Source organism: Oncorhynchus mykiss, chromosome 28 (genome assembly GCF_013265735.2).
Source record: "Oncorhynchus mykiss isolate Arlee chromosome 28, USDA_OmykA_1.1, whole genome shotgun sequence".
In the NCBI taxonomy this organism is placed as follows: domain Eukaryota; kingdom Metazoa; phylum Chordata; class Actinopteri; order Salmoniformes; family Salmonidae; genus Oncorhynchus; species Oncorhynchus mykiss.
In genome coordinates, this window is record NC_048592.1 from 8,267,002 (window position 1) to 8,290,521 (window position 23,520).

Sequence of the window (23,520 nt, forward strand, 5' to 3'; positions counted from 1 at the left end):
GATTTAAAGTCACTGCACCAACATCGCAACAGTGTGAGTGTGTTTCAGTGGTGGAAAAAGTAGCCAATTGTCATACTTGAGTAAAAGTAAAAAAGATACCTTAATAGAAAAGGACTCAAGTAAAAGTCACCCAGTGAAATCCTACTTGAGAAAAAGTCTAAAAGTATTTGGTTTTAAATATACTTAAGTATCAAAAGTAAATGCAATTGCTAAAATATACTTAAGTATTAAAAGTATAAATCATTTCAAATTCCTTATATTAAGCAAACCAGACGGCACAGTCTTTCTTTAAAAATAAAAAGGTAGATAGCCAGGGGCACGGCCCAACACTGACATTTACAAATGAAGCGTGTTTAGTGAGTCCGCCAGATCAGAGGCAGTAGGGATGACCAGGAATGTTCTGTTGATAAGTGTGTGAATTAGACAATTTCCCTGTCCTGCTAAGCATTCAAAATGTAACGAGTACATTTGGGTGTCAGGGAAAATGTATGGAGCAGAAAGTACATTATTCTCTTTAGGAATGTAGTGAAGTAAAAGTAGCCAAAAATATAAATAGGAAAGTGAAGTACAGATACCAAAAAACACCTGACTTAAGTAGTACTTAAGTATTTTTACCTAAGTACATTACACCACTGGTGTGTATGCATCTCTCCATACACATACATACTTGTATGTACTAGTGTGTGTGTACACTTACATCTGGGGCAGGGAGGGTTTGAGGAAGGGGTCGGGGTCATTGCCGTTGACGACCTTGGTCTTGCGTTGTTTGGGTTCAGAGGTGGTTGCTAGGGAGAGGGAGGGGGAGGAGGGATTGGGGGGCTTCCTCTTGGCCAGCAGCTTCCTCTGACGCTCTATCTCCTCTCTCTGCTGGTTGATACCCTCCTGCTGCCTATACGGAGAAGAAGGTTATTAAGCTTTTTAGAAGGTAATAAGGTCAATCCACATATAAAAAGCGTGGATCATTTCATTATGCTCTGGAGAGCAACCCCCAAAATATTTTGGGGAATTTTAACCGTTAATTGGTTAGCCGCTGAAAATACATTTGAAATAACGTAATTAAATATGTATCTTATCACACGCGCACACCATACAATTATTTTATAAAGACATTGAAAACAGCATTCCTCCACTGTTCTATTTGTTTGCATATCAACGTTGTTTCGCTTGTCAAGAAGCCAAACGCACAATCCTAACCCGAGATTCCCTCTTTCAAAGTTTCTAAACAGACAGGGTTCTACACTAACTTTTTCCAATGGTGGCACTGGTGCCATCTTTTTCCAGTCGATTTGGTCGCACCAATTAGTTTCTAAAAAAATATGTATAATTGATCATGGCCTGGCCTGTCCCATAAGATGCCTGCCTGCATTCCACACAGAACCAGGCTAATAATGACTAGCCATCTTTTAAATTAGCATGCCGTGTTCTTAAATTGATTTGGATAGATTTACTCTTACAGCAAAGAAAAGATAATTCAAATAAAAGTGCAAAATGTATTTATTGATCCCCCAAACTCAACTCTGGACCTCGAAGCCAGTTCCACTGCTTGTTTTCATTGTTCCACTCTAATCACGGACTGACTTAGACCTGGGACACCAGGTGGGTGCAATTAATTAATCAGGTAGAACAGCAATCCAACAGGCTCCCAACGAGCAAGTGATTTTATTTGGCCCCCAAAGTTGAGGAAAATAATAAATTAAAGACTGTAAAAACACCAGTAAATCTCCAAGTGATTTTAATTTCAGAAATCTGTTCCAAAGTATTCCCACGCATAATAAGAGTGATGTGTGTCTGAAATGTTTTAGTTAAATATTAAATCTGTTTGGGCTTCTTGCAGTCTACAAATTCTGTACTTTTTTTCAGTCCCCCGACCATCTGCTCAATAAATTTAAAAAAATTGTCCCGCAGCTGAATCCTGTTGATGATCCCTGTCGTAGGGTAAGTGATGAACACACCTGCTCTAGAGGGTAGAATTAGAAAAAATATATACTTCATAGCGAAACGATACCACGGCAAAAACAAAGTGGGGGAGAACAGTTATTTCCCCCAGTTCTTCACCCCCCCCACTCAATTTCGTGATATCCAATAGTTAGTCTTCTCCCATCACTGCAACTCCTTTACGGACTCGGGAGAGGAAGGTCGAGAGCCATGCGTCCTCCGAAAGACGACCCTGCCAAGCCAAACTGCTTCTTGACACACTGCTCGCTTAATCAGGGGACCATTTTTGTGCATTTACCCTTTCATTTAGGTGCGCACCAGCCAGACTGTTGTGTTCGGCTAGCAGCGTTTCTGTAGCCATAGGCGGCGCGTTTCAAGTTTGGGGAAGCTAATGACATTTTTTTTTGCATTCCATGCATCATCGCATTTGTAGGTTTATTTAAGATGGCCTACTATTCCTAACGTGACGAGTAGATTGATAGTCATCATTTACACAAATAATATAACTCAATGACTGTTCGCAAAAAAATACAGTTCAATGCATGGCTGAGCGTGTAGTGGCGTAGAATTGGCCAAGGCTACCTCAGATACGTTCCTTGGCCTTATAGAAACACATTTCATACAATTCTACTACACCATCGGTACTCAAGGACTATTTGTGAAGGTCCCAGTCACACAGGTCCAGTCACCTAGGTGGCAAAGGTCGACGTGGATATGGTCATTTATCGACGTAGTAACAAACTCCCACCTTGCAACACATGCGATTCCAAAACTGTTCACACCCCTCTTATTGGCGGAGAGAACATTTTCCCAAAATATATATTTTTTTTACGACCTTTACAACCAATAAAACACTTGTCACACTGCCAAGTCAAACGGTCTCAAATGCGACTGTATTGGTCACAGTACGGAGCCAAGAACAGATGTTCATCGCTGCCAGATTTGGAACCGCTCGCATAAGGTGCACTGTTTAGAACAGTGTTTTCATGATAATTGCATTTTGGCGAATGTCTGAAATGTTTTACAGCAGTTGTATGTTCAATGACATAGCCGTTTGAATGGGAGTCGATTGGCTTGCTACTGTTGCATGTTTCAATGAACCTTTAAATGAAAAAATGTCTGTTCCTTGTATGCACGCAAAGTTTTTTTTGTTGGTCACCTCATACTATTTGGAAGAAATTTAACCGCCTGTTAACCGGTTAAAGAGGGTTGGTTAGACGGCAGCAAAATTGACTTAAATGTGCATCCCTAATGTAAATACATGTTGCTTCGTGAAGTGTGCGTGTTCTCACTTGACAAGGTTCTGGAATGCGTATCCGTCGGTCCACTGTTCAGTGTAGGAAGCTCCATGTCTTACGGTGGTGAAGTGACCCAGTCTCAGACGGTCCTGCATGCTCTTCTCTCTGCACGACTGTTTCTCCTGGGTGCTCTACAAAAAAAACACACGGGTTAACATGCAAGTTCATCCCGACACGTCAGAAACAAGAGCAAACACAAACTAACTGTGTACCTTCTCGATGAGCAGCTTCTTGCTCATAGTGATGCATTTGTTCAGTCTCTCCTTGTATTTCTCCAGTAGTTTCTGCTGTTCATCAATCTGTCGCCTCAGGTCACAGTTAGCCTACAAGAAAAACGGTCAACGACAATAGATGATCAATACACAACCTATAAGTATCCCCTGTAGTACCCTAACTAGCACGTAAACTCACCCTGAGCAGGTCATCGATGCGTCCCTCCTTCTTCTCCAGGTCCAGACTCTTGTTGCTCTCCAGAGCAGCAAGCTTCAGACCTGTCAACTCCGTCTGGGTAGAGAAAGTAAGAGGAAGGTGTTTGACATGTGAGGAGCAAGAGAAGTAGATGTGAGAAGAGTATGAGGAAAGAGTCTTGTTCCCTGGTCGAGGAAGACGTGGATGTCGATTATGGTGGCAGCCCCCCCCCCCCCCCCCCTCTCTGATTCAGAGGGGTTGGGTTAAATACTGAAGACACATTTCAGTTGAATGCATTCAGTTGTACAACTGACTAGGTATACCCCCTTTCCCTATCTTACCTGCACACACTTGCTGGCGCAAGCTTTGTAGTTCATCAGGGGATCGCCAAAACACAGACCGGTGGGAGAGGAACTGTTCTGTCGGATCTATAGACAACACACATACAACATTGTTCTAAACAATGTGATAGAATGCCGAAGCCTACAATTCTTCTACAGCGTGGGTGTATACATACGATAGAGCCTGGTGCAGAGTGAGCTCCGTGGTGTGAGTTCTGTGGTGAGCGGAGGACCTGTGGTAGAGCCCTCACTGGACTGGAGCCATTCCCCCCATGGAACTACACACAGGAAATAGCAGGGTGAGGAAAGGGAAGTGACATCATCTACATATAGCCCAGCAATAGCAGAGTGCCTCAACAAGGAAAATTCAGACTGTCAGTCAATCAATCATTAAACCCCCCCAACCCAATCAGGTTATCACCGCCATGGAGAACTCAGAGTTACATTTGAACAAGGAGACTGAAACAATTACATTATAGGACACTCACATCAAAGTAGTCACTGATCTTGGGCCCCCGTGTGGAAGTCTTCCCTGTAGGAGAGGAGAGCCGATAGCCTGGGTTAGCAATGCATAACACAGCATAGCAGATAGAGGTTAGAACAACTCAGGGACTAGGGGTGTGAAAACCAAAACAAATGTTTTCCCCGCCCCCCACAAAATGTAAATGACAGGGCAGTTATTACAACATGTTATTTTCCGTGTTATAACCGAACTGGAAGATAGGCCATAAAGGTCTGGGGAAAGTTGTGTCATTTAAAGGTAGACTCAGCAATATGAAGTAGATGCAGAAAGTAAACAGCATAGTGGATCAATTTCCACAAAAACTAAGAGCGATGAAGCGCGATGCTCAACTTCTCCGCCGTATTGTTTGGTGCCCTGTCTACCATGCTGTGAACAGCGTGAAGCGAACACAGGCACATGCGCAGATACTGTTTGTGACCGTGTGAAAGCGAAGTGTTGCATCTCGCTCAATATCCTAGCCTATTCATTGATGATAGGCCGTGCTTTACTGAAGTTGCGAGACATTCCAAAAATATTACGGGATACAGCTTTCGATTGCCGATAGACAGGCCTAGTGCACGGTTCTGACGGTCTGCTGGCCGACCTGCTTATACTGTGCCCCGCCTCACTCTTTCTGTCCCCCACTAGCTCGGTAATAAAGATGTGTGTTTGTGTTCTCTGAAGTACGGCAACTAATCAGTCCCCTCTGTTCCAAAATTACTGAATCTTAGGAGTCGATTCCAATTGGAAATAGGAGTTGGCACCAGGAGTCAACATGAAAGTCGAGAAATCAATTGCTTTGGCATCGACTCTCCACCACCACGTCATCGTTGTTAACAGTTGGAAAAATGGCAGAGAAAGGCAAGCGGTAGCACCAAAGCTCTGTATGGCAATAGTTTGAGAAGGGTTACTTCGGGATTTTGGCAAAGGCAATTTATCTACTTCCCCAGAGTCAGATGAACTCGTGGATACCATTTTTATGTCTGTGTCCAGTATGAAGGAACTTTGAGGTGGAATTGAGATACAGTAATGGTAGTAAAGGTGCAATGCTTAACCAACTGAAGGGGAACGCACTGTGAGACCCAAACCGTTGCTGGCAGCGGCATTGTGAATTCAGGTGGCATTTTATAAATATTATAAACCTTTTAACGGAAAACCGATAAAAAACATGGTAATTTAAACATGAAGAAAAAATACTATACATTTGTCACATACCCATCAGGGACCTCACAACAAAATGAAATAACGGCACTGTGTCACCTTCTTGAACGGAGAGTGATAACCCGTGACATTAAGAACACGGGGGGGGGGGGCCCAAATAGGGATAGGGAGGATGCGAGGGAGTGAAATCAAGCAGAATCAAAAATCCTTTCAAAACCTGACCAGATCCTTCCTCTCCAGTTCATGAGTGTTATTATGTTGGGTATGCGTCATACCTTGGCTGCTCTCAGAATGGGTGTCAGCTTTCCTTTTCCTTCCTCTGGACGACTCAGAGGGCTTCTTCTCAGGGGTCTGAGAATAAACAAACACTAAATCACTTTTCTGACACTTGCGTGTCCAATAAGAAAGAGTGCGTTTCTGTGGGTGGGGGGAGGGACAGAACAGTAGGAAGAGTACGTACAGAGTATGCAGGAGAACTCCCTCTCTTCATATCAGAGTTCTAGGGAGAGAAAGATACCATAGAAAGAGAGTCAGGAGGGGGTGAGAAAGGGAGGAAAGCGAGAGAGAGGCGGGTCATGCAAGTACAAACAAAGATAATCTAATTCTCCTGATTAACGGTTCATTGTTCCAAAAATAAAAATGGATACATACATAAAATGCCTGCCCTCTTGTCTCCACAAACAAAATGGTGTATTTTCTTAAACCAGAGAATTAGCCACCTATGTCCGTAATATGGTGAGACATCTAATCATTCAAACTAGGACAGCGGCCTCCCTCACTGCCAGCGCCTCTGCATAGCATGTGTGTCTCACCTCTGACTCCTTGTCACTGGAGGAGCCCAAACTGCCATAGCTGTTGTTGGAGCACTCGTTGGCCAGACCCTAGATATACAGAGAAATCAAGCACAGTTGTTATAGTGTGCTGTGTTCTTTTTGTGTGTGCCTTTCATTTTTTTTTTTTTAAGTGTGTCTGGTATGAGTAAAACCATGCATGTGTGTATTGATGATTGAGATAGTTTCGCGTTATAATGTGAGTTTCACCTTGGCCCCCCCGCTGGTGCTGCCGGTGCTCCCTACTGTGTTGCCGCTGACCCCGCCCATGAACCTGGCCTCCAGAAGCTCCTGCCTGCGAGGGTCCAGGCTGTGCAGCTCCTCCATGGGGCCTACACAACAACATAAGATAAAGCTATATATGGCTATGTAAGGATACAGCAAACTGCATCAGATACATCACACTACCGCCCACTTCTGATAAGAGCACATTGGATAAGTGCAAACTGTGTGAGTGCAGTGCATTTCACCACTCCCACATCAACAACACAGTTACTTAGTCTGTGTCTATCTGCATGCTCTATAATATGTATTTAGTGAACACCTTATGGACAGCACCAAGCTTTCGCATGCATGTATCAGGTGTCAAAACTGAATGTTAGGCTGTAAGACCACTACTGGACAAGCAAGAGTTTCTGATTCAACAGCTGAGCTGCGGGTGTGAACTTTGTCCCCATCAATCACCAAAACATGGAATGTCTGACACACAACCCCAGCCTTATGAGGTTCAAGTAAAGAGAAACCAGACAGCAGTAATAAAACATTGACAAGCACTGTAAATATGGCCACGGGAATACCACATCCAGGCCTGATCTTGATCCCGGTCCAAAGCATAATTAGCTACATGGTTATTTCCATCCCAAATTGGAATAGTTAGCAACACTAAGAAATGTGACACGCTAAGTAGCCTTTGTGACAAACTTCCGTTCTCGGGATGACAGAGTCACGGGCTTTAGTTCTGATGCCGACAACAGTCTGTTCTTGTTCAGATGTTGAAGTGATCAGAATAGAAACTTTGATAACGGAAAGTGTTGTTCCTAGTTGATTAGTAGAAGTCGTTTGAATGCATCATAACTCACTGGATTCGTTTAGACTTGTAGTAGCCCTGCTGTTTGACAGAAGGCCAAAGGCATTCAACAACCCACAGCTGTTTAGCTACAAGTGATGACTAGTCTCTGCAACATTGCTAACCTAGCTACTATAAGTAGTTACATAAATGACAACTCCTTGGTCATCTAACGTTATGTATGGTCTAGCCTGTTCCTACTTATTTTCCACTCAACCGGTCTGCTCCTGTCTGAATATTCCATTGCTAATGCTCTCCATTGCTCTACTGTAACTGAGCGCTGACACCTATTGAAGCTAGCTAGTAGCTAACGCTGGCTAGCTACTGTACTGACTAACTGTTCGGCCATCAATTGACATCCATAAATCCGTCGAATTGGGGCGATATAAGTGGAAACAGTGCGCATTTCCCATCGAACAGACTTCGACGAATGCCATTGTTGATGAATTACCTTCCTTCTTGGCGGTCGCCGTTATGTGTTGTTGAGAAATCGTTGGGGACGAGGATAGCTGCTGCGACCAAGATGGCGTCGCCTCCAAACTTCCACCACCACTTCCACTGTTACTTTGGACACTCATTAAGCCACTTTACAAGCTAGAGATCAAGCAGGCACACGGGCGTCCGTGTAAATCCGAAAACCCAAACTTGCATACACCAGCAGCCACCTGCTACATAGCCACAGCAGTCAATCTAATTTTGCACATTTTGTAAACATATTTTTCAGCAGGGTAGTAACATGCTAGGATAAAATGTAACCTTTGCATCGATCGCGCGGCTGTCAGCATCAGTTCCCGAACAGGGCTTCAACAGTCACTAGTACCCACGAGTATTCTGCCAGCAGCACAGACAATGACGTCACTTTCGTATGGTAATGAGGAAGCCTTCAAAATAAAACCCCGCATTTCACATTGTGGGAATGTGGATAAATCATTCCAAAGATATATAATTTTAATCAATGGGCGTTTCTATTGTGATAACAAGAAAATACGAGTAATCTATGAATTTCTTTTTTAAAATATGGTTTAAAAATGTGTTTACCAATAATGAAAAAATACAATGTTGACACTGGTATGTTGAGAATATTGAGCTGTAGAGAGAACTTTTCTACCTGGTGGAAAATACTCAGTAGGGTCTGCTGGCCCACAATGCAATACACTGTAATAGACTGTACGTGGGATACATATTGGCTTGTAGAGATAGCTGAGACAGGTAGAAAAGCTAATGTGGGGTGGGAAATGCTCATTAGGGTCTCTACTAACCAAATGTCATTTTGGAGGGGCACTGTGTTAAATACATATGCATTTAGTGCTGCACGTTATATTCATTCCAAAACAATACATAAATGTACTGTTGTTGTGTTGAATATCAGTTGTAAAGACAAAATACTTTAACACTTTTTTTCTTACCTTGTTTTGCTAGCACAGACTAGAATATGTTCCAGGATTTATCCAATGGCATTGAGAAGTATACCACCCATATCAATAAGTGTATCGACAACGTTATCCCCAAAGTGACTGTACGTACATATCCCAACCAGAAGCCATGGAATACAGGCAACATCCGCACCGAGCTAAAGGCTAGAGCTGCCACTTTCAAGGAGTGGGACACTAATCCGGACACTTATAAGAAATCCCGCTATGCCCTTAGATGAACCATCAAACAGGCAAAGCGTCAATACAGGACTAAGATCGAATCCTACTACACTGGCTCGGACGCTCGTCGGATGTGGCAGTGCATTTAACTATTCAAATCAAATGTTATTATTGGTCATATTCTCATGGTTAGCAGCTGTTAATGCGAGTGCAGTGAAAAGCTTGTGCTTCTAGTTCCGACAGTGCAGTAATATCTCACAAGTAATCTAACAAATTCACAACTACAGTGCCTTGCGAAAGTATTCGGCCCCCTTGAACTTTGCGACCTTTTGCCACATTTCAGGCTTCAAACAAAGATATAAAACTGTATTTTTTTGTGAAGAATCAACAACAAGTGGGACACAATCATGAAGTGGAATGACATTTATTGGATATTTCAAACTTTTTTAACAAATCAAAAACTGAAAAATTGGGCGTGCAAAATTATTCAGCCCCCTTAAGTTAATACTTTGTAGCGCCACCTTTTGCTGCGATTACAGCTGTAAGTCGCTTGGGGTATGTCTCTATCAGTTATGCACATCGAGAGACTGAAATCTTTTCCCATTCCTCCTTGCAAAACAGCTCGAGCTCAGTGAGGTTGGATGGAGAGCATTTGTGAACAGCAGTTTTCAGTTCTTTCCACAGATTCTCAATTGGATTCAGGTCTGGACTTTGCCATTCTAACACCTGGATATGTTTATTTTTGAACCATTCCATTGTAGATTTTGCTTTATGTTTTGGATCATTGTCTTGTTGGAAGACAAATCTCCGTCCCAGTCTCAGGTCTTTTTCAGACTCCATCAGGTTCTCTTCCAGAATGGTCCTGTATTTGGCTCCATCCATCTTCCCATCAATTTTAACCATCTTCCCTGTCCCTGCTGAAGAAAAGCAGGCCCAAACCATGATGCTGCCACCACCATGTTTGACAGTGGGGATGGTGTGTTCAGCTGTGTTGCTTTTACGCCAAACATAACGTTTTGCATTGTTGCCAAAAAGTTCAATTTTGGTTTCATCTGACCAGAGCACCTTCTTCCACATGTTTGGTGTGTCTCCCAGGTGGCTTGTGGCAAACTTTAAACGACACTTTTTATGGATATCTTTAAGAAATGTCTTTCTTGCCACTCTTCCATAAAGGCCAGATTTGTGCAATATACGACTGATTGTTGTCCTATGGACAGAGTCTCCCACCTCAGCTGTAGATCTCTGCAGTTCATCCAGAGTGATCATGGGCCTCTTGGCTGCATCTCTGATCAGTCTTCTCCTTGTATGAGCTGAAAGTTTAGAGGGACGGCCAGGTCTTGGTAGATTTGCAGTGGTCTGATACTCCTTCCATTTCAATATTATCGCTTGCACAGTGCTCCTTGGGATGTTTAAAGCTTGGGAAATCTTTTTGTATCCAAATCCGGCTTTAAACTTCTTCACAACAGTATCTCGGACCTGCCTGGTGTGTTCCTTGTTCTTCATGATGCTCTCTGCGCTTTTGACAGACCTCTGAGACTATCACAGTGCAGGTGCATTTATACGGAGACTTGATTACACACAGGTGGATTGTATTTATCATTAGTCATTTAGGTCATCATTGGATCATTCAGAGATCCTCACTGAACTTCTGGAGAGAGTTTGCTGCACTGAAAGTAAAGGGGCTGAATAATTTTGCACGGCCAATTTTTCAGTTTTTGATTTGTTAAAAAAGTTTGAACTATCCAATAAATGTCATTCCACTTCATGAGTGTCCCACTTGTTGATTCTTCACAAAAAAATACAGTTTTATATCTTTATGTTTGAAGCCTGAAATGTGGCAAAAGGTCGCAAAGTTCAAGGGGGCCGAATACTTTCGCAAGGCACTGTACCTTATAGACACAAATGTAAAGGGATGAATAAGAATATGTACATTTACATATATGGATGAGCGATGGCAGGGCAGCATAGTCAAGATGCAGTAGATGGTATAGAATACAGTATATACATATGAGATGAGTAATGTAGGATATGTAGACATTATTAAAGTGGCGTAATTTAAAGTGACTAGTGATACCTTTATTTAATCCATTCATTAATTTATTAAAGTGGCAAGAGATTTGAGTCTGTATGTTGGCAGCAGCCACTATATGTTAGTGATGGCTGTTTAACAGTCTGATGGCCTTGAGATAGAAGCTGTTTTTCAGTCTCTCGGTCCCTGCTTTGATGCACCTGTACTGACCTCGCCTTCTGGATGATAACGGGGTGAAAAGGCAGTGGCTCAGATGGTTGTTGTCCCTGATGATCTTTTTGGCCTTCCTGTGACATCGGGTGCTGTAGGTGTCCTGGAGGGCAGGTAGTTTGCCCCCGGTGATGCATTGTGCAGACCGCACTACCCCCTGGAGAGCCTTGCAGTTGTGGGCCAGAGCAGTTGCCGTACCAGGCGGTGATACAGCCCGACAGGATGCTCTCGATTGTGCATCTGTAAAAGTTTGAGAGTGTTGTAGGTGACAAGCCAAATTTCTTCAGCCTCCTGAGGCGCTGTTGCGCCTTCTTCACCACGCTGTCTGTGTGGGTGGACCATTTCAGTTTGTCCATGATGTGTACGCAGAGGAACTTAAAACTTTTCACCTTCTCCACTACTCTCCCGTCGATGTGGATGGGGGGGGGATGCTCTCTCTGCTGTTTCCTGAAGTCCACGATCATCTCCTTTGTTTTGTTGACGTTGAGTGAGAAGTTATTTTCCTGACACCACACTCCGAGGGCCCTCACCTCCTCCCTGTAGGCAGTCTCATTGTTGTTGGTAATCAAGCCTACCACTGTAGTGTCTGCAAACTTGATGATTGAGTTGGAGGCGAGCCACACAGTCATGGGTGAACAGGGAGTACGGGAGAGGGTTGAGAATGCACCCTTTTGGGGCCCCAGTGTTGAGGATCAGCGGTGTGGATGATGTTGTTTTCTATCCTCACCACCTGTCGGCGGCCCGTCAGAAAGTCCAGGACCCAGGGTCTCGAGCTTAATGACGAGTTTGGAGGGTACTGTGATGTTAAATGCTGAGCTGTAGTCAATGAACAGCGTTCTTACATAGGTATTCCTCTTGTCCAGATGGGATTGGGCAGTGTGCAGCGTAATGGCGATTGCGTTATCTGTGGACCTATTGGGGTGCTAAGCAAATTGGAGTGGGTCTAGGGTATCAGGTGGGGTGGAGGTGATATGATCCTTGACTAGTCTCTCAAAGCACTTCATGATGACAAGTGAGTGCTACAGGGCGGACTACAAAAGGGAAACCCAGCCGCAAGCTGCCCAGTGACGTGAACTTACCAGACGAGCTAAATGCCTTTTATGCTCGCTTCGAGGCAAGCAACACTGAATCATACATGAGAGCACCAGCTGTTCCACACGACTGTGTGATCACGCTCTCCAAAGCCGATATGAGCAAGACCTTTAAACAGGTCAACATTCACAAGGCCGCAGGGCCAGACAGATTACCAGGATGTGTACTCAACTGGCAAGTGTCTTCACTGACATTTCAACCTCTCCCTGCACGAGTCTGTAATACCTACATGTTTCAAGCAGACCACCATAGTTCCTGTGCCCAAGAAACCACCCCAGTCATAGACTGTTCTCTCTACTACCGCATGGCAAGCGGTACCAGAGTGCCAAGTCTAGGACAAAAAGGCTACAACAGTTTTTACCCCCAAGCCATAAGACTCCTGAACAGGTAACCAAATGGTTATCCGGACTATTTGCATTGTGTGCCACCCCCAACCCCTATCTTATATGCATAGTCACTTTAACAATACCTACATGTACATACTACCTCAATAAGCCTGACTAACAGGTGTCTGTATATAACCATGCTACTCCTTTTTCAAATGTCTTTTTACTGTTGTTTTGTTTCTTTACACACACACTTTTTTTCGCACCATTGGTTAGAGCTTGTAAGTTAGCATTTCACTGTAAGGTGTGTATATAGGCTTTTGTATATATACACACACCTGTTGTATTCGGCGCACGTGACAAATGAACTTTGGTTTGGTGTAGTCAGACGTGAATGTGACTCACGTTAGTGATTAGTGCTAACTATCTAACGTTAAATATCCATGCCCTGATGGACTAGTTAGCATGTCACCAACAGTGGGGTCTGGGGAAAAGGTTGAATAAACTAACGATGAGTTAACTTACCTAGCTAACTAAACGTTAGATAAATATCCCTGCCCTAGTGGGCTAAAATTAGATAGCATGTCACCACATGGAAAAGTTTGACTACACGAACGGTGAGCTAATTTTAACTAGCTAGCTAGCTCATAAAGGACTTGTGGGCTCAATGGTTTCCCATACAAAACACAAACGGTTTTGTTCCACAAGTGCATCTGTTGTACATGACTAAACAAATTACCTGTGAAGTCAGTTATACATGTCAGCGGGGTTGGAAATTAAGCTAACCAGAGGCTAGTACTTTTTAGATAGAGCTAGTAAACAATGTGCCAAACTAGCCTGACAGCAGTGAAATTTTGCCTTTACAAACATTGCACGCCAAAGATTTTGAACTTGAATGTTACCCAGGCTAGTAGAAATTGTGATCTGCTGGCAAGTGCCCAAAATCCTTATGTTCCATCCCTGTATGTCAGTCCCTTTCAGATGATCCCCCATATCATTGTTGGTCTTTCTCAGTGACCTCACAGCTGAGGCTTTCCTTTAGAGAATTAGAATCAGAAGTACAGTCATATAACTCGTCACAATACTTCACCTCTTCTGTGAGGAGATGCACTCAGACCAGCCTTTTTGATTGAACTTATGTTAACTAGATTACTTAAGTTGGCTGCTTTGACCAAAACTTGAACGTAACCTATTGTTTGTGTATGATCTTTATTCATTGTTCACTTGTTTTTCAACAATGTCAGGTCCCGGTAGGGATGACTGGGGTCTTTAGCAAGTAAGACAAAGGGGTAGAGAAATCATTTGAACATCACAGATATAAAAATTCCCACTGTGCCCATGATAAAGTTAACTACATTTATTTAGTTGGCTGCTTTTGAGCAAAACTTGTACGACCTACAGTATGTGGAATATTTTTGGACCTTTGACTCCCTGAAAACAGGCACTGACAGAATGAGCAATAGGAGTCTGTCAGAGGTCATCACACTGGATGGTTCCAGTAAGGATGGTCTTCAAAGAGTTGGTAAGATCCTCCCTGAAATAGAAATTGTATTAGAAATTACCACCAGGGACACCTGAAGTCAATATTAAAATGAATAATTCTTTATTATCAGCAAGCTGGAGAGGTTCCAACAAACTTAATGCACCATAGTAAACGTCAGTTGGGAGCTCCTCCGGGGCAGTCCCGTTAGTTCTCTTATATACTGCTTACACAGACAAGCCATATTTGCATGATTTACATTATTCATTACTGCACTTGGTTGGGCACAGGTGGCTTCCTCCACTCGCATTTCACATCCTTGCGGCCGATATTATGAAACTACAAAATAGGCTACAGGAAGGATGTTAAGTGCCACATGCCTTTCAATGCATGACTTTGAACACCTTCAAATACATTTGTTGTAAGAAACGTGCTATATAAATACAGTTTGATTTGATTGATGACATAACAGCCGTAGAATATTTAATAAACTGTACTTTCAAATGAGTACAAGTGCAGTTTTTCCATGAACGTCTAATGATCACTTGGGATTTTATCACTTGATATATAAATCATATAGTGGGAAGGATCCTATAAATCAAGACTGTGTGAATGCATGTACCACTCCGAATAAATACATACTGTGCCTTTGAAGATTTGTCTCTGGTCATGAAACTACAATACAGGATGGATGTCTACAAGTCAATTCAATAGATTTTTACATTAATTCTCATCAATGACAACATTCTAGAACAGAGTTATCACTCATCTAAGTCTGGTATCTGGGGTAATCTGGTTAATGCTCTTTCCTTGTAGAATGTTGATGTCACGAGATGGATAAGTGGGTGGTGGGGCTGGTGTGATCAGACGCACCTACAGCGAGTTGGCTAAATCAGACAGGTAGCTGGGGATTGGCTGTAATTTTTAAAAGCCTGGTGTTTGGGCCTGGGCGTTGAAGGGAGAATGTCTCTCCGTGGGTGTTCATGTCTGGTCTATTTTGGGTGATTGCTCCTCGGGACCAGAAGTCTTACTGGTGAATTTGAGTGAGGAAGTGGGTGGCTTTGCTAACAAGGAATTGGGACTGTGGAGTTGAGTGGTGATCTGAAAGCAGAGGACCGAGAGAGGCATTGGTACAACACACATCCAGGAGCTTTAGCACCGCCAAGTAAGGGACGTGATTCTTCCTGTGTTTCCCTTACATTACTCTCTCGCTCTCTGGGCTGTTTTGCCACGCCACTGAAAGCCACCATTGTTGGCAGGTTTTCCTGCTGTCTGTATTCCTCTCGTTTAACACCGGAGGCAGGGCCATCGGTGACGTCGCCAAGCAGAGTCTCAGAATGGGCTCGTTCCAGGAGAGGGAGCTGTGCGGATCTGGATATCGCCACAGAGACAATTATTTTATTTTTCTTTCTCGTCGGGCCCTAGACATCGAGAACCTATCCGCAACCTTTAGTAAGAATATTTAAAGATAAATACACAACACAGAGAACTAAAGATCAATGGAACTAGTTTTTCAGTTCAAAACCTATTTAGAATCTGGGTAGAGGTTCCAGTCCAGGACTCATAGCTACATGTGGCAAATTCTCATTCGTCCAAATTGTCTATACATTGAGCCTGGAATGGGATACTTGGCATTTAGCCCAATTTTACTGCAAAGAAATTTAATTGGTCAACCATATATTTTTCCCTCTGTGCTGTGCTATTGAAGAATAACATCAACTGCTAACACATTGCTGGGTGAGTCTAGACCTATATAATTTCAAATAACTAAATCAGGTTTATTTAAGAGCATGCAATGAGTTACGTGTCTGGGACATATAGGGGTCCTCTGTTAAAGCCCTCAGTTAAAATAAGCCATAATTGATTACGGGTGTGAAACAGAAGTTAGTTGCTAGTTGAGTAGCAATTTTTACACGTGAAGGTTATGTAAGCCTTGTACAAGCTTTTGAAGTAAACAAGTTTTAGGGGTAACCAGGCCCTGCAGAAACCCCTTGAGGTTAGTCCTCAAGGGGTTAAAAAATAGTGTGTGGTTAAATAAGTATATAAATATTATACAACTTTTTAAGTTAGTGTAATGGCATTTTCAAGTGAGGAAAAACACTCTTGAAATGGACGGGACAGGTGCTCCGCATGTGAACATGAGAAATATATTAAATTCACTGTCTAGTGATATGAAGAACCATTTCAAAGTAGAGGAGCGTAGGCAGGAGATAAAGAAATATTCTGTCATTGTTGACAAGGACAGAAGATGGAATCTGTCTGATATACAAAAAGCTTGGAGAAAAATAGAGAATGTCTGACTCACTGACAGACCCAATGGTCTTTAACCTTATTTAGCCAAAGTGAGAAAACAAAAAAATTCCTTCAAGATAATCATAGGACATTGCATAAAGATAGTTTGAGGGCTCTTGGTGAACAGATAAAAACATTAAAAGGCTAAATTGAACAATTGCAGGATGCAAGGGTGGATAAGGCAGACTTGGCCCCCACCTGTGGGCTCTCTGTTCCCTCAATCTACCCTCATGCCGAGTTGCACAAGGCAGCTCGGGTTTCAAACATCTGGTCAGCACTTCCTGGCTTTGAGTCAACCGATTCTGACAGCGGTGACGAACGATGTCTTAGGCTGACCAGAACACAGGCCATTTAAAAGGAAGTAAAGATAAACCCCCAGTGAAAGTAATTACACAAATCAGAATCTCCAAAAGAGTTGGATAAATGGTCAAAGACTACGAAGCGTCCATGAGATGTGGGTAAGAGGACGTGGGACCATTTAAAGCAATAACAAAAACCTCTACAATCTACATCCTTATGATGGGTTACATTTTTTAGCATTTCTTTTGAACAACCGTGAACATGGTGTACTTGACGAAAACATGGAAGATGAAAATGCACTCAACTCCTCCAAAAATGGGGCGCTCACACATCGGTTGATGCAATCCATACACAATGATTTGCGTAAAACTTTTGTTTCCACTACTGATTGGGAGAGTCAAAACTACGGTGACATCGACAGGCTGTCACGACTGGACAGAGACATCAACATAATAAACCGGCTGTCAGAGCTGTGCAGGTTCCGAGGGAAACCAACATTACTCGTTCAGCAGAAGAGAAACCTGGAGTGTGTCTTTGAGGGATTTCTGGACGCTGGCAACGAGAATGTCGGGTAAAATGTCCTAATGAGAAGTGGCCAGAAGAAGCAGGGGCTGTCTAAGGGAAAAAGTAAACAGGACAACAGGCCCAACGACAATGCTGATGCAGAAATCTAAGAAGCACTCTCTGGCTCAGCAGCAGAGTTTGCTGGATGTGGATGCCGTGGAGATTAACTAAGACTCCCTCTTTACGGCCCATCTCAACTGGTGTACATATGAAATCTGCTGGAATATATGTGAACATGAGTTAACAACTTTGCAGTAGATTTTTTTAGTAGATGCGGGTGCTGAAGTTACTGTATTTCCCATATCTTATGCAAAACCTATGTCCTCAGTACACAGGCAAGAAGATGAGCAACAGGAGTGTGGGCGGATATGAAACAGACTAAACCATTATCAATTTCTATTAGTCCAATGAAGATTGATGCACGGGTGTGGATAGGCTACTTTGAACAACCTATTTTAGGCCTTGATGTTAATGCTTGACTTCACTGAACATCTCTGAAGGAAAGGTGACGTGGCAAATTAAGACAACTGCAGGGCTCTACAGTTCAGAACCATCCTATTTACACTACAAAGAACAATAAGTGTGGAACTTTGGACATGGAACCAGTGCGCAGGTGTTGCCCCACCTTGCACAACACAATATCCCATCAGCAAGAAAGCTATGGCCGCTACTAAAGTAGTGATTAGAGATCTATGTGAAATGGGTATTGTTGAAAAGACACACTCTGCCTCTAACAGTCAAGTATAGCCCGCAAGGAAATCAAATTGTGACCGGCAGGTGACAGTGGATTACAGGAATGCAAATGAAGCCATCTCCAAGCGCACTCTACTGGTGACTAACCGTGGTAGCAGAATCAGAATTAGTTAGGTAGCATTGATAAATAAGTTTTATTTACATAATAATGCTGATGTGAGATATGTCAGTAGGATGTTTTCTTTTGGACAATACTGTTGGCAGTTTGCAGTTATCCCTTCTCTGCTAGGGCTTAGTCACTAGGGGCCCAGAGGGGGGAGAGGTCAGGCTTGTCTTCATATGTCAATGTATCTGTTAAACCATGTGATGCTATGAATAATATCAGAAGGGGAGGAGGACAGAATGGAGGCTTGTCTTCTTATGGGAATGTGTCTGTAACTATTGTATGTCCCCTCTGAGGTTGCCCTTATCTTGATTTAGTATAAGACCTAAGAGGCTCACTGTCTTTTCTGATCTTGTCCAGGAGGGGGTGTAATTGAGATGGGAGTATCTAGAATTGACAATTGATATATGCCATTGGATGAGGTAATGTTTTGGTACTATGTTGTACCAAGAACGAGATAAGAACTTCGTTTAGGAGACCAAACTGAACGATAATTTATAGCTAATGCTATCTGGCTATGGGGTACTCCTCTTTCAAGTAAAAGGCACTTTGTGAAGTTCCTATTATCTGTGGTTTGTCATGTCGACTAGGGGGTGGATCTTTGCTATAAAAGATCTGTTGCCATTTTGTAAACACTCTCAGATAATTCATTTATAGACACTGAATTGATCTGAGAGTCAAAGAGGGCTATGGTGAAGCTCATATATTTAAAGATGGCCTTTATAATATAACTCTGACTTCTGTGTGGTTTGCTCTCTCGATGTTTAGTAATACAGGAAATTACCACGACACTAACTCCTCAACCATTTTTTCCTCATCACCTGCTCACTCTGTGTTCTCTGTCATTAATATGTCTACTGGGTTCTGGTAGGTCCTCTTACACCCGGAAGCAAAATGGCAAATTTACCAGATTTGTTTCATATTAATAGTTAACAATTATATGCTTAACAATAGTAAGACATTTCAATTCTACCAATGTTGTGCTTCTGAGAAAGCAGCTGGTCTAGGCGTGTAGTCAAGTACATGGGATAGAAATACACTTGAGGAACAGAATAGACCTGTATTGTTTCCAATCATCTTTGCTTCCGAGTAACTTGGTCACACGACATAAGACAAAGAGCCTCTGAGTGACCACAGTTCTTCAGTCCATCCTTTTCTTTTACTATCTTCCACGGGCACAGCTGTGTGGAGATATGAAGAGAATAGAGGCAAGCTTGGCAGAGATAGGAGTAGCGGAACTGACGTTATCACTTGTTTGTGCGGTATGACCTCACACACCCAATACATATAGCCACAAGAAGAAAACAAAGTAGCTTATGATGCCCTGATCTGCCGGGGAGGGGTGGAACCAACCATGACTAAGCAGTTTTGGGATTTCTATATAACCCCCTTGCTTTTTCTGTATTGTTGGGCTCTCAATGATCATCTATGGGTGGTCGTTGACCAGCTCCATTATTGCAATAATTAAATCGATATTAAAGTATGATTGTTTGAAGAAATTGAAAGTCTCATCTCCCTTTCTTGATTAGAATTTCCACTACATTCTAACCTGGGTTACACTGTGCACAGGGGTTACACCAAAGTGACTCGAGGAAACTCACACTCCACTGAGGAGAAGCTGATACCTGCCTAAGGTTCAAGGAGAGGGGCGTTGGCGGGTGAATACGGGATCCCGAACACACAGATAGAGTGAGACTGATATTTCTTGGAAACAATTATTTTGATTGCTGACCTAAGGGGTACTGGCAAAAGGGACTAGGACACGGGGTTCTGAAAAAGTGTCACGACCTCCGCGGATGTCGGTGCCTCTCCTTGTTCGGGCGGCGCTCGGCGGTCTACCAGCCACTTGCCGATCCACTTTTATTTTTCCTTTGGTTTTGTCTTTGTTTTCACACACCTGTTTTCCATTTCACAATTATTTGTTCCTGTATTTAAACCCTCTGTTTCCCCCACGGTGTTGTGCGGGATTATTACATGTTCAGTTAGGTTTATTTTGATGGCTGTTTTTTTGACGGGTGCTGTGTTCACCCGTGCGTTCTCTTTACCGTCTTGTTTTGGTCAAGTGTAATTGTTACCTTGTTGAGTAAAGTACGTTGCTCACTCATTCTGCTCTCCTGCGCCTGACTTCATGCACCAGCTACACTCTCCTTCTGACAAAAAGAGACGCCTATGACTAGTGAGAATAGGACTGGTTAAAAGTCTAGGGTGTGGGGTTCAGAAAAAGGGACGCCTACGACTAGTGAAATCAGTGAAAATATAGTATGTAAATAAAATATAGGTAATGCCCTGGGTTAGTATAGTAAGATGTAAATGTATGAGTTATGGTATCCCAGGAACTAACTGAGTTGGAAATATTCCTGCAGGTTATAACAAATATTGTAGAAAAATAAACTAATTGATTAGTGCGTTTTGTGAACAGTAGTGTGAATGTGATGAGAGAATTAGAAATTTAGATAAGAGATTTAAATTTGCATAATACGTTTCTATTTAACAGTTATCCTGTTAAATCCTGGGATAGGGGGCAGCATAACAGAACTCATATGGCTGGTGGAAACCTGAGAAAAATCCTACCAGGAAGTGGGAAATCTGAGGTTTGTAGTTTTTCCAACTCATTGCCTATCGAATATACAGTGTCTATGGGGTCAAATTGCACTTCTTAAGGCTTCCACTAGAAGTCAGTCTTTAGAACATTGGTTGATGCTTCTACTGTGAAGGAGGGGGTATGGGAGTTGAATGAGTCAGAGGTCTGCCAGAGTGCCATGAGCTGGTCACGCGCGTTCACGTGAGAGTTAGCTTGCGTTCCATTGCATTTCTGAAGACAAAGGAATTCTCCAGTTGGAACATTATTGAAGATTTATGATTTAAAAAAAAAACATCCTAAAGATTGAAAAATGTCAAACGATGCATAGAATCAAACGACTAATTTGACTTTTCTGAACTTTTGCTTGGACCTGCCCGCGCGTCGTGATTTTGAACTGAACGCGCTAACAAAAGGAGATATTTGGACATGAATGATGGACTTTATCGAACAAATCAAACATTTATTGTAGAGCTGGGATTCCTGGGAGTGCATTCTGATGAAGATCAACAAAAGGTAAGTGAATATTTAACGCTATTTCTGACTTCTGACTCCAACATGGCGGACATCTGTATGGCTTGATTTGTTGTCTGAGCGCCGTATTCAGATTGCATGGTTTGCGTTTTCCGTAAAGTTTGAGATCTGACACAGCTGTTGCATTAAGGAGAAGTCTCTAATTCTGTGCATTACACTTGTATCTTAAAGTTTATGATGACTTTCTGTAAATTGATGTGACTCTCTGCAAAATCACCGGATGTTTTGGAAGCAAAACATTACTGAACGTAACGCGCCAATGTAAACAGATTTTTTGATATAAATATGCACTCTCGAACAAAACATACATGTATTGTGTAACATGAACTCCTATGAGTGTCATCTGATGAAGATCAAAGGTTAGGGATAAATTCTCTTTGGCTGGAAAATGGATGTATGCGTTTGTGACTAGGCTATGACCTAACATAATCATATGTTGTGCTTCCGCTGTAAAGCCTTTTTGAAATCGGACACGATGGGTAGATGAACAAGAAGTTTCTTAATTTGGTGTATTGCACTTGTGAATGTATGAAAGTTACATATTTCAAAAAAATAAATAATTTTGCGCGCTGCCTTTTCAGCGGAATGTTCGAGGGGTTCCGCTAGTCACTGCCCGTCACAGTAATATCACAAGGTATTATTGAGCGGAGACGCATTGCCTACGGTCTTATGTAGTATACGGGCCACTCATAACAAACCCACAGGGTTGAGTCCATTTGAGGTAGTCACAGGTCGACCCATGTCACTACCAGGCACATTCAAATTTGAGAAAGGCAGACATACACGTTATAAGTGACACAATGCTTAACTATTGCATACAACTTTATAATGCAGTAGGGGGAAGCAGACAGACAAGAGGCAATAACTCCCGATGGGGGACATGACATAGTGCCAGGACAGTGGGCGATGGTAAAAAATTAAAAAACACGTAACAGACACATTAGGGACAAAATGGGAAGGTCCTGATCAAGTTTTGCCCTTTACGAGGTCAGCATTGAAAGTCACATCACGATTGATACATGTCGCTCATTGCAAGGGTGTCTATTTTGATGACAAAGTGGAGCCTGGAGGATAAAGAACTGATTGGCTAGCAATCGCTGGCCAATCTCAGGGGAAGAAGCATAGTAAGCCGATCAGAACCTGATAACGCTTCTACGTTTTACACCGCAGGCTTCAAATTAGGGATATCTAGGTGAAATGTCCATGTTTTTCTGAAAAAAAAAAAAAAAAAAAAAAAAAAAATCAGGACATTCTTACTTAGGGAGATAAGTGAAATATACATTTCTTGGAACCAGGACGTTTGCTTTTTTCCACCCCTCCGTTACAGGTTATGAGAATCTACCATCTGAAGATTCAGCAATATCCCCTGACACAAGGCCTGTACCTGAAACGATACAAAATCACCAGTGAAGTGTTCTTTAGAGACGTCATTAACAAACAGTGGAACGGAAGAAGAATTCCTCACTACCCACAGGCTGTCAGAACATACTCTCAAAGGACTCTGTGAATGATTACCTAGCCAATTGGATGATTGAATATTAGTGTCTCGTAGACAAGTTAAAGATGTTTGAAATGTTTTGTCATTGCAACTGCAAGTACAATATGCCCTTTGTGTTTTATAGAAATGCAAGGTGTTTAATGTAAATTATTTTCTGCTTACTGCGGTTTTTACTGTCTAGTTTCATGTTTTCGATAATACATTAAGCATATTTATTTTTTAAATGATCGAGGGGGAAGTGTAAGAATATTTAAAGATAAAAACACAACGCAGATAACTAAAGATCAATGGAACTAGTTGTTTTTCAGTTCAACATCGGTTTAGAATCTGGGTAAGGGTTCCAGTCCAGGACTCATAGCTACATGTGGCAAGTTCTCATTGGTCCAAATTGTCTATATATTGAGCATGAAACGGGATACTTGGTATTTGGCCATTGGCCCAATTTTACTGCAAGGAATTCTAATTGGTCAACCACAGGCTAGGTTTTGGTATAAACTACATCCTGTCTCTTTGTTCAGTGGAGAAACAACGAGAACAGGGAAGAATTCAAATCTACCATCAACTTTGCAAAAACTGATTTATCCTCTTTGAATAAATATTTTTCTTTGGGGTCTGTTATTGAAGAATA

General features: G+C 42.3%; 1 protein-coding gene across 5 annotated transcripts in view; it reads right to left on the bottom strand.

The window, feature by feature from the left end:
* The window catches only part of LOC110508446 (serine/threonine-protein kinase tousled-like 1-B), a 43,836-nt gene that overhangs the window by 5,846 nt on the left and 14,470 nt on the right, over positions 1–23,520 (bottom strand). For 2 of the 5 annotated variants that reach the window (XM_036966306.1, XM_036966305.1), the window contains exons 1-12: positions 7,993–8,375; positions 6,686–6,807; positions 6,458–6,526; positions 6,106–6,144; positions 5,921–5,996; positions 4,471–4,514; positions 4,159–4,260; positions 3,983–4,069; positions 3,645–3,737; positions 3,446–3,556; positions 3,228–3,364; positions 698–889 (exon numbers count right to left, since the gene is read on the bottom strand). In XM_036966306.1, coding sequence (XP_036822201.1) covers positions 698–889; positions 3,228–3,364; positions 3,446–3,556; positions 3,645–3,737; positions 3,983–4,069; positions 4,159–4,260; positions 4,471–4,514; positions 5,921–5,996; positions 6,106–6,144; positions 6,458–6,526; positions 6,686–6,807; positions 7,993–8,119 — 1,199 coding nt within the window. In that variant the 5' untranslated portion in view covers positions 8,120–8,375. Of the gene's footprint in view, positions 1–697; positions 890–3,227; positions 3,365–3,445; positions 3,557–3,644; positions 3,738–3,982; positions 4,070–4,158; positions 4,261–4,470; positions 4,515–5,920; positions 5,997–6,105; positions 6,145–6,457; positions 6,527–6,685; positions 6,808–7,992; positions 8,385–23,520 lie in introns of those variants that run through there. The other 3 variants (XM_036966309.1, XM_036966308.1, XM_036966307.1) reach the window with 3 other exon arrangements.